This window comes from Mobula birostris, chromosome 14 (genome assembly GCF_030028105.1).
Source record: "Mobula birostris isolate sMobBir1 chromosome 14, sMobBir1.hap1, whole genome shotgun sequence".
Lineage (NCBI taxonomy): Eukaryota > Metazoa > Chordata > Chondrichthyes > Myliobatiformes > Myliobatidae > Mobula > Mobula birostris.
This window is the reverse complement of record NC_092383.1, coordinates 99716957-99733431: the sequence shown is the minus strand read 5'-3', so window position 1 is coordinate 99733431 and position 16475 is coordinate 99716957. Positions and strand designations below refer to the sequence as shown.

The 16475-nt window shown below is 52.0% G+C and overlaps 1 protein-coding gene across 1 annotated transcript; it reads left to right on the top strand.

Moving 5' to 3' along the window:
- Positions 1-480: 480 nt before the first annotated feature.
- On the top strand, positions 481-16199 carry LOC140210161 (thiosulfate:glutathione sulfurtransferase-like). The gene is made up of 4 exons (XM_072279061.1): positions 481-715; positions 4377-4499; positions 4608-4767; positions 14609-16199. The coding sequence occupies exons 1-4, from the start codon at positions 703-705 to the stop codon at positions 14655-14657; spliced, it is 345 nt and encodes a 114-aa protein (XP_072135162.1). The 5' UTR covers positions 481-702; the 3' UTR covers positions 14658-16199.
- Positions 16200-16475: the final 276 nt, after the last annotated feature.

Below are 16475 nucleotides of genomic sequence, written 5' to 3'. Positions count from 1 at the left end.
TCTATTATCCACTCCAGTCCCCAACACACCTCCCGTGTCTATTATCCACTCCAGTCCGCCAAAACGCCAGTTGACTGAAGGGTTTCTAATGCCACTGTGTTGAGCTGCTTTGCACACTTCAAACAATGGCGACTGAAACTGAGCGCATGATGTTGGAGTTGGAGCCAATAAATGTTGAGCTAGAGTTACTTTTATTGAAATTACTGCAACGCAGGAAAGAGAGAAGACTTCAGAGAGATGGTGTATACGGCCATTGAACGGATCGAGGCAGAAGGAGGGTGAATTTTCTGTGTTTGTCCGGCCACTGAGAGACATTGACGAGGAAATGCATTTCAAATATTTTCCGATGTCGGCAATTAGATTTGCCTGTTTGATAAGAAGCAACCGGAATTCGTACGAGGAAATGCGGTGCTCCCAAGCGGACCAATCACTGTTGTTGCGGTCGGCGTCCCGCGGCGTGTAGTTACATTTCTCGGCTGGTGCGCGTACTTACGGCGTACGGTCGGTGCAGAATGCAGAAGCCTAACCCCTTCCGATGCTTCACATCTCCCTGTCCCAACAAGTCCCTCCACCTTCCCTCCCCTTTCGCTCTGAGACCTCCCCTTGAACAGGGTTACTGCGTGTCGGTCATCCACTTTCCGATAAGCCGCCTCGCCCTCTGGTGAACATTTCCCGAATCCCGAGCCTCCATTTGCAGCGAGAATGAGTTCAGCAGGTGAGGCCCCTGATCTCGCGCGAGTTCGCAGCTTCGTTCTGGGGGTCTGTGAGTGGGCTGGTGGTCGGGGGTGGGACGATTATTCACTGAATCTGGGATTCTGTCGTTAACGCCCCTTCCCCTCTATCTCTATTTTCCACCTTTCCCTCCCTCTACCCCGCATCTCTCATCCTCTCTCCTTCCCTTATTCTCTCTCCACCCCCACCTCCCCTGCCCCTCCACTCCTCCCTGTCCTAGTAGCTCCAACAATCCCTACACCCCTCCCTGTCTCTGTAACCCCCTCTGGCACGTACACTCCTCCCTGTCTCTGTAACCCCCTCCGGCCCCTACACCCCTCCCTGTCTCTGTAACCCCCTCCGATCCCTACACCCCTCCCTGTCTCTGTAACCCCCTTAGGCCCCTACACCACTCCCTGTCTGTGTAACCCCCTCCGGCCCCTACACCCCTCCCTGTCTCTGTAACCCCCTCCGGCCCCTACACCCCTCCCTGTCTCTGTAACCCCCTCTGCACCTACACTCCTCCATGCCTCTGTAACCCACTCCAATCCCTACACTTCTCCCTGTCTCTGTAATCCCCTCTGACCCCTACACCCCTCCCTGTCTGTGTAAACCCCTCCGGCCCCTACACCCCTCCCTGTCTGTGTAACCCCCTCCATCCCCCACACCCCTCCCTGTCTCTGTAACCCCCTCCGGCCCCTACACCCCTCCCTGTCTCTGTAACACCCTCTGATCCCTACACCCCTCCCTGTCTCTGTAACCCCCTCCGGCCCCTACACCCCTCCCTGTCTCTGTAACCCCCTCCGCACCAACACCCCTCCCTGTCAATGTAACCCCCTCTGGCCCCTACACCCCTCCCTGTCTCTGTAACCCCCTCTGGCACGTACACCCCTCCCTGTCTCTGTAACCCCCTCCGATCCCTACACCCCTCCCTGTCTCTGTAACACCCTCTGATCCCTACACCCCTCCCTGTCTCCGTAACCCCCTCTGGCCCCGACACCCCTCCCTGTCTCTGTAACCCTCTCCGGCACCTACACCCCTCCCTGACTCTGTAACCCCCTCTGGCCCATACACCACTCCCTGTCTCTGTAACCCCCTCCGGCCCCTACACCCCTCCCTGTCTCTGTAACCCCCTCCGGCCCCTACACCCCTCCGTCTCTGTAACCCCCTCCAGCCCCTACACCCCTCCCTGTCTCTGTAACCCCCTCCGGCCCCTACACTCCTCCCTGTCTCTGTAAGCCCCTCCGGCCCCTACACCCCTCCCTGTCTCTGTAAGCCCCTCCGGCCCCTACACCCCTCCCTGTCTCTGTAACCCCCTCCGGCCCCTACACCCCTCCCTGTCTCTGTAACCCCCTCCGGCCCCTACACCCCTCCCTGTCTCTGTAACCCCCTCCGGCACCTACACCCCTCCCTGTCTCTGTAACCCCCTCCGGCCCCTACACCCCTCCCTGTCTCTGTAACACCCTCTGATCCCTACACCCGTCCCTGTCTCTGTAACCCCCTCCGGCCCCTACACCCCTCCCTGTCTCTGTAACCCCCTCCGGCCCCTAAACCCCTCCCTGTCTCTGTAACACCCTCTGATCCCTACACCCCTCCCTGTCTCTGTAACACCCTCTGATCCCTACACCCCTCCCTGTCTCTGTAACCCCCTCCAGTCCCTACACCCCTCCCTGTCTCTGTAACCCCCTCCAGCCCCTACACCCCTCCCTGTCTCTGTAACCCCCTCCAGCCCCTACACCCCTCCCTGTCTCTGTAACACCCTCCGGCCCCTACAACCCTCCCTGTCTCTGTAACCCCTCTGATCCCTACACCCCTCCCTGTCTCTGTAACCCCCACCGGCCCCTACACCCCTCCCTGTCTCTGTAACCCCCTCCGGCCCCTACACCCCTCCCTGTCTCTGTAACACCCTCTGATCCCTACACCCCTCCCTGTCTCTGTAACCCCCACCGGCCCCTACACCCCTCCCTGTCTCTGTAACCCCCTCCGGCCCCTACACCCCTCCATGTCTCTGTAACCCCCTCCGGCCCCTACACCCCTCCCTGTCTCTGTAACACCCTCCGATCCCTACACCCCTCCCTGTCTCTGTAACCCCCTCCGGCCCCTACACCCCTCCCTGTCTCTGTAACCCCCTCCAGCCCCTACACCCCTCCCTGTCTCTGTAACACCCTCCGATCCCTACACTCCTCCCTGTCTCTGTAAGCCCCTCCGGCCCCTACACCCCTCCCCGTCTCTGTAACCCCCTCCAGTCCCTACACCCCTCCCTGTCTCTCTAACCCCCTCCAGCCCCTACACCCCTCCCTGTCTCTGTAACCCCCTCCGGCCCCTACACCCCTCCCTGTCTCTGTAACCCCCTCCAGCCCCTACACCCCTCCCTGTCTCTGTAACCCCTCTGATCCCTACACCCCTCCCTGTCTCTGTAACCCCCACCGGCCCCTACACCCCTCCCTGTCTCTGTAACCCCCTCCGGCCCCTACACCCCTCCCTGTCTCTGTAACACCCTCTGATCCCTACACCCCTCCCTGTCTCTGTAACCCCCACCGGCCCCTACACCCCTCCCTGTCTCTGTAACCCCCCTCCGGCCCCTACACCCCTCCCTGTCTCTGTAACCCCCTCCGGCCCCTACACCCCTCCATGTCTCTGTAACCCCCTCCGGCCCCTACACCCCTCCCTGTCTCTGTAACACCCTCTGATCCCTACACCCCTCCCTGTCTCTGTAACCCCCACCGGCCCCTACACCCCTCCCTGTCTCTGTAACCCCCTCCGGCCCCTACACCCCTCCATGTCTCTGTAACCCCCTCCGGCCCCTACACCCCTCCATGTCTCTGTAACCCCCTCCGGCCCCTACACCCCTCCCTGTCTCTGTAACACCCTCTGATCCCTACACCCCTCCCTGTCTCTGTAACCCCCACCGGCCCCTACACCCCTCCCTGTCTCTGTAACCCCCTTCGGCCCCTACACCCCTCCATGTCTCTGTAACCCCCTCCGGCCCCTACACCCCTCCCTGTCTCTGTAACACCCTCCGATCCCTACACCCCTCCCTGTCTCTGTAACCCCCTCCGGCCCCTACACCCCTCCCTGTCTCTGTAACCTCCTCCAGCCCCTACACCCCTCCCTGATTCTGTAACCCCGTCCGGCCCCTACACCCCTCCCTGTCTCTGTAACCCCCTCTGATCCCTACACCCCTCCCTGTCTCTGTACCTTACCCACTTCCTCTATATTGCTTCCTGGGGTTCTCTCTCTCTCTTCCCTCCTTGCACTTGCGCACAGCTTGACTGGGTTGCTCGGTTTCGGTGATCTGTGTTCCGATCACCTGACACTCCCTGTGGTGAACAGGTTGTAATCCCGGAGTGGTTTCAGTTTCCAAGCCTCTGTTTATGATGAGAATGAGTTTGGCAGGTGAGGCTCCTGATCTCACGCGAACTGTGTTAGGGGAGGGAGAATCATTCACTGACTGGGATTCTGCCGTTGTCCCCACCCGCCTCTGCCTCTGTCTGTCTCTTACTCTTCTCACCCTGTCTGCCCTGACCTACTCTCTATCCCTCCCCTCCCTCTCGTGCTTCTCTCCCTCTACCCCTCCCTTTACCACCTCTCTCTCTCTGCCCCCCTCCACCTACCTCTCATGCCGATCTCGCACGCTCCCTGACACATGGTCTTGCTGCCCCCAGTCTCTGAGATAACCTGTGAAGATCTGGAGAAGATGATGGTGGATGGCAGGGTGCCGATTATCGACGTTCGCAGACCTGGTGAGCTGGAAAATGGGAAGATTATTGGATCCATCAACATTGGAGGTGCAGACACAGATATGAATCACTCCTAGTTGTAGCAGCACCTCCGCCCCCGCCCCCCTGTGTCTGTAAATGAGGAGAGTTAATGCTCACTTCCTCTTTCTCTTTCAGTGGACAAGGTGAAAGAGGCCTTCTCCTTGGATCCAGAGTCATTCCAGAAAGAGTTTGGGGCTGAGAAACCGAACCCGCAGGCGACAGTTGTGTTTTACTGTCAGTTGGGGCGCAGAGGGGCCAGTGCAACATCGATTGCTCAGGAACTGGGGTACACCAGGTGGGTGGACTGAAAGCAGGTAATGCCAATACCTGTCCTTTCCTGTCACACACCCGGGCCACAGGTAATGCCGCTACCTGTCCTGTCCTGTCTCACACCCGGGCCACAGGTCTTCAAGCAGTGGAATGTTCTGCTTGGACAAATTGTCTGGCGATGTTTTGGGGGCATGTCCGTGCTGGATAACTGTGGAGAGGGACATAGTGTCCACAGGTGTCATGGAGGTGTTCTGCGACGGTTGGGATTTGCAGGGGTGAAATGTCATCCTTGACAGGGATAGTAACATTTTAATTTAGTTTGTATTAGTGATGCCGTTAGTCACTGTTAGTGTTTCTGTGGTTGATAGCGATTTATAATATGTAAACTGTAATAATGTATTTTTGTTAAATAAAAAGGATCACTGGTTTGATACAGGATGAAACTCCCTCTACACTGTCCCATCACACACTCCCAGGACACAGGTCAGACACAGAGTGAAGCTCCCTCTACACTGTCCCATCACACACTCCCAGGACACGGGTCAGACACAGAGTGAAGTTCCCTCTACGCTGTCCCATCACACACTCCCAGGACACGGGTCAGACACAGAGTGAAGCTCCCTCTACACTGTCCCATCACACACTCCCAGGACACAGGTCAGACACAGAGTGAAACTCCCTCTACACTGTCCCATCACACACTCCCAGGACACGGGTCAGACACAGAGTGAAGCTCCCTCTACACTGTCCCATCACACACTCCCAGGACACGGGTCAGACACAGAGTGAAGCTCCCTCTACACTGTCCCATCACACACTCCCAGGACACAGGTCAGACACAGAGTGAAACTCCCTCTACACTGTCCCATCACACACCTCCAGGACACGGGTCAGACACAGACTGAAACTCCCTCTACACTGTCCTATCACACACTCCCAGGGTATGGGTCAGACACAGAGTGAAGCTCCCTCTACACTGTCCTATCACACACTCCCAGGGTAATGGGTCAGACACCCTCTTCTTACCTGGTCATCCCTAAGACAAAGGGGCAGATTAGGCCATTTGGTCCATCGAGTCTGCTCCACCATTTCTTCACGGCTGAGTTACTATCCCTCTCAAACACATTCTCCAGCCTTCTCCCTGTAACCTTTGACGCCCTGAATAATCAAGAACCCATCAACCCTGCCTTTAAACCCCATCAAACCCTATGATTTGGTCTCCACGGCCACCTGTAGCTATCATTTCCACAGATTGACCACCCTTTAGTGATAGAATTTCCTCCTCATCTCTGTTCAAAAGGGACAACCTATTCTGAGGCTGTGCCCTCTGCTGCTAGACTCCTCCACTACAGAAAACATGCTCTCCACATCCACTCTATCTAGGCCTTTCAATATTTGATAGATTTCAATGAGATCCTCCCTCATTCTTCTAAACTCCAGCAAATAACAGGCCTACAGCCATCACTCACTCTTCATACATTAACCATGACCTGTGGGCCTTCTCCTAAACCAACACATCCTTTCATAGATAAGGTGACAAATCTGCTCGCAATACAATTTGAAAGTGCAGTCTGACCAATGTCAATAGGTACATTTAATGTCAGAGAAATGTTACAGTATACCTCCTGAAATTCTTTTTTCTTCACAAACATCCACGAAAACAGAGGAGTGTCCCAAACAATGAATGACAATTAAATGTCAGAACCCCAAAGCCCCCTCCCAGCTCCCCCTCCCACGCACAAGCAGCAGCAAGGCAATGACCACTCCCCGCCCACCAGCAAAAAAAGTGTCGGCGCCCTCCACCGAGCACTCAAGGGTGCAGCAAAGCATCAATAAAGATACAGACTTGCAGTACCCCAAAGACTACTCGTTCACCCGGTATTCAACATAGAAACATAGAAAAACCTTCAGTACAATACAGGCCCTTCGGCCCACAAAGCTGTGCTGAACATGTCCTTACCTGAGAAGTTACTTAGGGTTATCCATAGCCCTCTATTTTTTTGAGCTCCATATACCTGTCCAGGAGTCTCTTAAAAGACCCTATCGTTTCCACCTCCACCACCGTCACCGGCAGCCCATTCCACGCACTCACCACTCTCTGCGTAAAAAACGTACCCTTGACATCTCCTCTGTAGCTACTTCCAAGCACCTTAAAAATGTGCCCTCTCGTGTGTCAGCCATTTCAGCCCTGGGAAAAAGCCTCTGACTGTCCACACGATCAATGCCTCTCATCATCTTATAAACCTCTATCAGGTCACCTCTCATCCTCCGTCACTCCAAGGAGAAAAGGCCAAGTTCACTCAACCTATTCTCATTAGGCATGCTCCCCAATCCAGGCAACATCCTTGTAAATTTCCTCTGCACCCTTTCTATGATTTCCACATCCTTCCTGTAGTGAGGCGACCAGAACAGAGCACAGTACTCCAAGTTGGGTCTGACCAGGGTCCTATATAGCTGCAACATTACCTCTCGGCTCCTAAACTCAGTCCCACGATTGATGAAGGCCAATGCACTGTATGCTTCTCTAGGAAGAGGTACAGTCAGTGTTTCGGGCCGAGACCCTTTGTCAGGACTAACTGAAAGAAGAGCTAGTAAGAGATTTGAAAGTGGGAGAGGGAGGGGGAGATCCAAAATGATAGGAGAAGACAGGAGGGGGAGGGATGGAGCCAAGAGCTGGACAGGTGATTGGCAAAAGGGATATAAGAGGATCATGGGACAGGAGGCCCAGGGAGAAGGAAAAGGGGGAGGGGGAGAAAAACCCAGAGGATGGGCGAGGGGTATAGTCAGAGGGACAGAGGGAGAAAAAGGAGAGTGAGAGAAAGAATGTGTGTATAAAAATAAATAACGGATGGAGTACGAGGGGGAGTTGGGGCATCAGCGGAAGTTTGAGAAGTCAATGTTCATGCCATCAGGTTGGAGGCTACCCAGACGGAATATAAGGTGTTGTTCCTCCAACCTGAGTGTGGCTTCATCTTTACAGTAGAGGAGGCCGTGGATAGACATATGGGAATGGGATGTGGAATTAATTTGCATTGCATTGCATTTTAATTCATTAGCATTGGCGCTGCTTCCTGCACGCATGCTGAGCTCGTTGACTTCATTAACTTTGCCTCCAACTTTCACCCTGCCCTCAAATTTACCTGGTCCATTTCCGACACCTCCCTCCCCTTTCTAGATCTTTCTGTCTCTATCTCTGGAGACAGCTTATCTACTGATGTCTACTATAAGCCTACTGACTCTCACAGCTATCTGGACTATTCCTCTTCTCACCCTGTCTCTTGCAAAAGTGCCATCCCCTCCTTGCAATTCCTCCGTATCTGCTGCATCTGCTCTCAGGATGAGGCTTTTCATTCCAGGACAAGGGAGATGTGCTCCTTTTTTAAAGAAAGGGGCTTCCCTTCCTCCACCATCAACTCTGCTCTTAAACGCATCTCCCCCATTTCACGCACATCTGCTCTCACTCCATCCTCCTGTCACCCCACTAGGAATAGGGTTCCCCTTGTCCTCACCTACCACCCCACCAGCCTCCGGGTCCAACATATTATTCTCCGTAACTTCCGCCACCTCCAACGGGATCCCACCACTAAGCACATCTTTCCTCCCCTCGCCCTCTGCTTCCCTACACGACTCCCTTGTCCATTCGTGTCCACCCCCTCATCCCTCCCCACTGATCTCCCTCCTGGCACTTATCCTTGTAAGCGGAACAAGTGCTACACATGCCCTTACACTTCCTCCCTTACCACCATTCAGGGCCCCAGACAGTCCTTCCAGGTGAGGCGACACTTCACCTGTGAGTCGGCTGGGGTGATATACTGCGTCCGGTGCTCCTGATGTGGCCTTCTATATATTGGCGAGACCCAACGCAGACTGGGAGATCGTTTTGCTGAACATCTACGCTCTGTCCACCAGAGAAAGCAGGATCTCCCAGTGGCCGCACATTTTAATTCCACATCCCATTCCCATTCTGACATGTCTATCCACGGCCTCCTCTACTGTAAAGATGAAGCCACACTCAGGTTGGAGGAACAACATCTTATATTCCGTCTGGGTAGGCTCCAACCTGATGGCATGAACATTGACTTCTCTAACTTCCGTTAATGCCCCACCTCCCCCTCGTACCCCACCTGTTACTTATTTTTATACACACATTCTTTCTCTCACTCACCTTTTTCTCCCTCTGTCCCTCTGATTATACCCCTTGCCCATCCTCTGGTCCCCCCCCCCTTTTCCTTCTCCCCGGACCTCCTGTCCCATGATCCTCTCATATCCCTTTTGCCAATCACCTGTCCAGCTCTTGGCTCTATCCCTCCCCCTCCTGTCTTCTCCCATCATTTTGGATCTCCCCCTCCCCCTCCCACTTTCAAATCTCTTCCTAACTCTTCCTTCAGTTAGTCCTGACGAAGGGTCTCGGCCTGAAACGTCGACTGTACCTCTTCCTAGAGATGCTGCCTGGCCTACTGCGTTCACCAGCAACTTTTATGCGTGTTGCTTGAAATTCCGGCATCTGCAGAATTCCTCGTGTTTACACTGTATGCTTTCTTTTTTTTTATGAATTAAATTTTATTGAATTCTTTTACAAAGTTTTCCCCAAACCCTTGATTCAGTATTGAAATTATGTAAATCATAGCTTACAAAACATAAAATTATTCATAAAATAAAAAACAAACATGGCAGAAATAAATATCAATGTAATAAGCATGTGTGTCTATCTAGACCTCTAACAGCAGAAAAGACTGCCATTCAGCCATATGCTTCACCAGCCATTCACCATTATCCCTGCCCCCCCCCCAGGAAACCTAAATATTTGCCCAATTTTTGTGTATAGATGTCCAAACTATCAAACTGTTTGTAAGACGTGTTCAAAAGCTGCCACCTTGGCTATTTCTGTGGCCCACTCCTGAAATGATGGTCCCCCAAGTTCTCCGACCTCTAAGTATAATCTGTCTTCCTACCGTTATACTTGTCTGGATCCAAATTTGAGAGTGTTTATCCCCAAGTAACCCAAATGTGTCTCCCAAGACAAAAAGTCTGGGGCAGAAAGGGAGTTGAATACCCGAAACTTCACCAATATACTCAATTCTTGAATTCTGGGACAGGGCCAGAGGGCATGTACTGAGTCCCCTTTATCCGCCTCTCAGCGCCAGCATTCGGGGGTGTTTTCCAACCCTAATCCGTGTAACCTTGCTGGAGTCCGATAGAAACAGTGTAGGATCTCAAACTGAATGAGGCGCACCCTCGGGTCTCTTGATATTTTTGCAAATTTTGTCCCACTCCTCTGTCCCAAAAGTCACAGTCAGGTCTTTTTCCCATGCTCTTTTAAGTCCCAACAGAATTTTGTCCCCGGAGATTTGTGTTAAAGCTGAATAATAAGTCGAGGCTTCGTGACCTTTACCATATGCAGCCAGTACAGTGGACAGTATCGAAGCTACTTGTGGGGGTTGCTGTGTAGAACCAAAAGTTGTATGTTGCAAATGACGCAGTTGAAGATATCTCTAAAATTGTGACCTAGAGATATCGTACTTTTGGGTTAATTGATTAAAAGATCTTAAACTGTCACCATTATAAAGGTCTCCCAATTTAATTATACCTTTCCCATGCCATTCCCTCCTGAAGAAAGGGGACTTATCAATACACAGCTTCGAATTCATCCAGATACTTGAGGCTTCATTCAAATATGGATTAAATTTAAATAATCTGGCTAGTTTATTCCAAAACAAATGCATATATGACATAATTGGGTGAGACCCTGCCTCAGGAGGTAACTTGATAGACAAACGTTGTAATGGAGGGATGAGAGGATGAGCAGAACACTCAATATGATACCAAGGGGGCGCTCTCTCCGGAGGGAGAGACCAATGTGCTAAATGTTTAAGAGTAAAGGCATAGTAATAGTATATTAACTTTGCAAACCTAAGCCCCTCCCCCTTTTAACTGGCAATTGTAAACACAAAATACTCTGCAGATGCTGGGGTCAAAGCAACACTTACAACACACTAGAGGAACTCAGCAGGTCAGGCAGCATCTGTGGAAATGATCAGTCAACGTTTCGGGCCGGAGCCCTTCATCAGGACTGAAGAGGGAAGGGGCAGAGGCCCTATAAAGAAGGTGGGGGGAGGGTGGGAAGGAGAAGGCTGGTAGATTCCAGGTGAAAAACCAGTAAGGGGAAAGATAAAGGGGTGGGGGAGGGGAAGCAGGGAGGGGATAGGCAGGAAAGGTGAAGAAGGAATAGGGGAAACACAATGGGTAGTAGAAGGAGGCGGAACCATGAGGGAGGTGATGGGCAGCTAGGGGAGGGGGCAGAGTGAAATAGGGATAGAGGAAGGGAGGGGGAGGGAATTACCGGAAGTTGGAGAATTCTATGTTCATACCAAGGGGCTGGAGACTACCTAGACGGTATATGAGGTGTTGCTCCTCCAACCTGAGCTTAGCCTCATCATGGCAGTAGAGGAGGCCATGTATGGACATATCTGAATGGGAATGTGAAGCAGAGTTGAAGTGGGTGGCTACCAGGAGATCCTGTCTGCTGTGGCAGACAGAGCGGAGGTGCTTGACGAAGCGGTCCCCCAATCTGCGTCGGGTTTCACCGATGTAGAGGAGGCCGCACCGGGAGCACCGGATGCAATAGATGACCCCAACAGACCCAGAGGTGAAGTGTTGCCCCACCTGGAAGGACTGTTTGGGGCCCTGAATGGTTGCAAGAGATGAGGAGTAGGGACAGGTGTAGCACTTATGCTTACAGGGATAAGTGCCGGGTGGGAGATCAGTGGGGAGGGACGTGTGGATAAGGGAGTCGTGGAGGAACTGATCCCTGCAGAAAGCGGAGAGGGGTGGAGAGGGAAAGATGTGCTTAGTTGTGGGGTTCTGTTGAAGGTGGCGGAAGTTGCGGAGGATAATGTGCTGGATCTGGAGGCTGGTGGGGTGGTAGGTGAGGACAATGGGAACTCTGTCCCTTTTGTGGTGGCGGGAGGATGGGGTAACGGCCGAAGTGCGGGAAATGGAGGAGATGCGGGTGAGGGCATCATTGACGACGGCAGAAGGGAAACCACGATCTTTAAAGGAAGAGGACATTTGAGATGTCCTGGAATGGAAAGCCTCATCCTCGGAGCAGATGCGACGGAGACGGAGGAACTGGGAATAGGGAATAGCATTTTTGCATATGGCAGGGTGGGAAGAGGTATAGTCGAGGTAGTTATGAAAGTCAGTGGGCTTGTAGAAGATGTCAGTGGACAGTCTGTCTCCAGAGATGGAGACCGAGCGATCGCGAAAGGGGAGAGAAGTGCCTGCTTTAATAACTTGCAGTTTCCCGGTCCCGACGGCTTCATTTTCACTATGGATGTCCAATCCTTGGTCTGAAGAAAGTGGGAAGAGCCAAAAGAGAAGTTATTAAGTGTGAGTACCAGTTCCGCCAACTGGAGGAGGGTAGTAGTGGTGGGGAACTAGTGAGGTCTATTGTCCAGGAAGTAGTGGAGGGCTTTGAGGCCTTCTTGATGGGGAAGAGAAGTGTATAGGGATTGGACATCCATAGTGAAAATGAAGCAGTCAGGACCTGGGAACTGGAAGTTAATAAAGCGGACACTTCTCTCCCCTTTCTCGATCTCTCGGTCTCCACCAGCACTCTTTGCTGCAATGTGTCAATTACTGGAGCGACACCTTCTTCAGCTTCAGTAGCTATACGGTACTGTTTAATACAGGGCAGTGGCACATTCTTTTTAGAGTAACTTTATGCTCTGGAGCTGTTTGGGCCTTTCCCACATGGGCCCATAGGTTCCCTGGTACCTGCGCTCAGGCTCTAGGGGGAAGTAGAGGGTCTTCTGGTGGTGGCTGTTGCTTTTCAAAGGTTGTTTCCCGGCTCTCGGACTTTAACATAATTCTCCCCTCCTTTTCATTAAAGAATTCTATTCGGGCTTCCTGTCCCAGTACCGGCAGAGTTGTAGTATAAACAGGCTTAGTTTCTTTCGCCAATCGTTTTACCATCGCCCGATATCTTTAGGCTTTGCTGCTGGTTTTATGGCCACTGTCAAATGAGGCATTGAGGAGTCCCCTAGTCGGAATCTTTTTTTCTGATCTTCCACTAAGTCTACCAGGAGCCCTAATACCTCAGGACCAAAATACACATACGGTGTTTCCTTCAGCGTTACCGTTTAAATAAGGGTGTACAGCCTGACCATAGTGCAGGTCAGTTTGTAAAGTGTAACAGACCGTGCAATGGAGCTGCTGCTTTTCTCGGTTGCTGTTACTCAAGGATTGCAGATTCTGCGTGTAGAGGTTGGCTCGTCCTATCAATGTGTCATACAGTCTCTGAACTTGCCAAGCACAGAGATTACTATCCAGCTGCCAACAGTATGATAAGGGTTCTGAGCTGTCCTTTTCTCGCCCATTCCTTAATTTTAGCATTTGAGGGACCCCAATTTGAGGAAGCTGCATGTAAATACAGCACAGTGTTGCCCCTGGGTCTGCGGACCCAGCAGGGGAGGCGGGGCTGTTTTAGATATAATGAAGGTGACTGTTAAAAGCTTCGTCTCCATTCTCTTTTTCTCTTTTCCTGCCTCTTTTTTTCTTTGCAGGCATTTTTTTTCTCTCATCTCTAGTACAGCTAACACTTCCTTCAGCTCCCTCAGCTTCAATTCCTCTTTCCTGAGAACCTTCTCTCATAACAGATATCTGCTCCGCTGGGGGTGTCAGGTGCCTGAACTTCTGGCATGGGGGGTTGTAAAGAGTGGGTGCGGGTCGTCCCAAGGCATTATTAAATTGTCTATTTCACTATTGGGTGCCAGTGGGGCACTGGCCGGTACGGCGAGTTGGGGATAAAGTCCCGTGGCAGGTTTCATTTCAGCCCCACCTTCTCTGTTTCAGGCTGCTTAATCTCCTTTTCTTTGGAGGTTGGTGTCTTTTAACCACCTCTTTCCATCGTTTAAAACATCTTAACACGTAAACAGCTTTCCAATTTGGATCGCTGCCCGCATTTCGGGTGGCGTTCTCCCAGTACTGGATTAGGCTGTTGCGTCGCTTTTCCGAGCTCTGTGGTGCCGGGCACACAGCCACCAGCAAGCCCACTGCTTCGGATGTTCCTAGTTCTCCCTCGACGCATCCGTTGGCGTGGGTACCACCAGCCTTGAATCAGCCCACCTGCAGAACCACGAGAATGCGGCACCCTGAAGATGCACTCGCCTTCCAGGCCACATCCTCGGCATATCAAAAAGCAGTCGGCCGTGAGGCCCTGAGAGCGGGTCCTGTTCCCGCAAGGAGCACAAGTCTTATAAAACCTCAGCAGTACGTCCTTACTCTTGTATGACGCAAAGGTTGGGGGTGTTGTGGATAGTGTGGAGGGCTGTCAGAGGTTACAGCGGGACACTGATAGGATGCAAAACTGGGCTTAGAAGTGGCAGATGGAGTTCAACCCAGATAAAGTGTAAGGTGGTTCATTTTGGTAGGTCAAATATGATGACAGAATATAATATTAATGGTAAGACTCTTAGCAGTTTGGAGGATCAGAGGGATCTTGGGGTCCGAGTCCATAGGACTGCTCTTATATTATTGGCTAGCTTACCTTCATATTGCATCTCTTCTATCTTTATGCTTTTTTAGTTGCCTTCTGGTGGTTTTTAAAAGCTTCCCAACATCCCACTAATTTTTGCTCTATTATATGTCCTCTCATTTGAGAGGGAACGAGGTAGGAGGAGGATATCCCAGTAAATTTGCTTGTGATTGGTCAAGATAGCTACCCGTGGATCCTGGCGGCAGGTTCCACCTGGGCTGAGAGCAGGCCCTGGTCACCCTGGAGACAGAACAGGTGCTGTCCACAGGTATATTGTGTCATACACTCCTGGGTAATTACACCTGTGTTTTCTCTGTTTATCTGCCTGTAGGGCCCTGAATTTGAAAGGAGGCTTTCAGCAGTGGACAGGTGAAGACTAGACGGTCCCTGTGCAGGGTGGATGAGGAATGCTGGATGGCATTATCTGATGTCACACTGACCTGGAGCAAGAAACCAACCTCACCCTAATCCTGAATCCACCCACCCCACCAATCCTCACCCCAACATCCTTGAACTCTGAAGCCCAAACCTCAATTGACACATGACCCTGATCCAACCAGCCAAACCTCCCCCCACCCCCCTGACCTGACCTCCAAGAACTGGGATCCTGAATTCCAGTCCTTCCCCACTCTAATCCTCACCCCTCAGCTGAATGCTGACCAGTGCCTCACCCTAATCCCCTCTCACCCCTCAACGATGAGCTAAGGAGGTTGTCCACCCTCTACTTCTCACAATGGCCCTAGTCTCAGCCTAGTCAATTGCAATGGCCTTCAATCTTCTCCAAAATCAACTCGAAGGTCAAAGGTGACACCGGCCCATTCCGGAAGATCAACTGGCACCAACATTTCACCAAACCCCCCAAAGCTTCACCCCTGACGCAGGCTGGGAGATCGTTTCACTGAACACCTACGCTCTGTCCACCAGAGAAAGCAGGATCTCCCAGTGGCCACACATTTTAATTCCACGTCCTATTCCCATTCTGATATGCCTATCCATGGCCTCCTCTACTGTAGAGATGAAGCCACACTCAGGCTGGAGGAAAAACACCTTATATTCCATCTGGCTAGCCTCCAACCTGATGGCATGAACACTGACTTCTCCATCTTCCGTTAATGCCCCACCTCCCCCTTGTACCCCATCCGTTATTTATTTATATACACACATTCTTTCTCTCTGTCTCTTTTTTCTCCCTCTGTCCCTCTGACTATACCCCTTGCCCATCCTCTGGGTTTTCCTCCCCTCCCCCTTTCTTTCTCCCCGGGCCTCCTGTCCCATGATCCTCTCATATCCCTTTTGCCAATCACCTGTCCAGCTCTTGGCTCCACCCCTCCCCCTCCTGTCTTCTCCTATCATTTTGGATCTCCCCCTCCCCCTCCCACTTGCAAATCTCTTACTAGCTCTTCCTTCAGTTAGTCCTGACGAAGGGTCTCGGCCTGAAACATTGACTGTACCTCTTCCTAGAGATGCTGCCTGGCCTGCTGTGTTCACCAGCAACTTTGATGTGTGTCCCCTGATCCTTAAACCTAGAATAACCCCTGAACTTTAATTCCCAATCTAGAACAGTCCACCCCCCTCCCAACTTTAACTTCTGAACCAGCATTTAATCATGATTAGCTACAGTCAGTCAACAGGTGATGCAGACCCTTATAATATCTTCAGGGGTGGGCAGGGTGAGTGTGGGGTGGTCCAGAACCAAGAATCAGTGTTTCACCACGTCATCAGTGTAGGACAAACGAAGAGAAACATTCTCGCTCAAAGGATGGACAGTTGCTGGAAATTTCTCCCTCGCAGAGCGGTATGAGCAGAGGCTCTGGGTGTTCCTACGACAGAAGGAGACGGATCGCTGATGGGGGTGAGGGTTGGTCATCTACATGGCAACGGGCTTCACAGAAGGACATGAATAAAAAAACGTTTGTTTGAAAAGAGAAGTGTGCATGATTTGTACCATATATCCATGTTTAAAAAGTACAGACAGGGAGTGAGAGAGGGAAGTGAGAGCAGGGGGAGGAGAGGGGGGGAGGGGAGAGTTGGAGAAGGAAATGGGAGGGGGAGGGGGAGAGGGGAAGAGGGAGAGGAGAAGGGGAGGGGAAGAGGGATTGAGAAGGAGACTGCAAGTGTGTTACAGAATCACAGTGCGAAGGTTGACAGTTCGGCTCCCACACGGGGAAGTGCAGATGCCTGCACATCCTTCCTGAAAC

Bases quoted from the DNA above. Each gene is read 5' to 3' on its own strand.
- LOC140210161 (XM_072279061.1), top strand. The intron at 4,500-4,607 runs GTGCAGACACAG...TTTCTCTTTCAG, and splicing joins TGGATCCATCAACATTGGAG to TGGACAAGGTGAAAGAGGCC. The intron at 4,768-14,608 runs GTGGGTGGACTG...ATCTGCCTGTAG, and splicing joins CAGGAACTGGGGTACACCAG to GGCCCTGAATTTGAAAGGAG.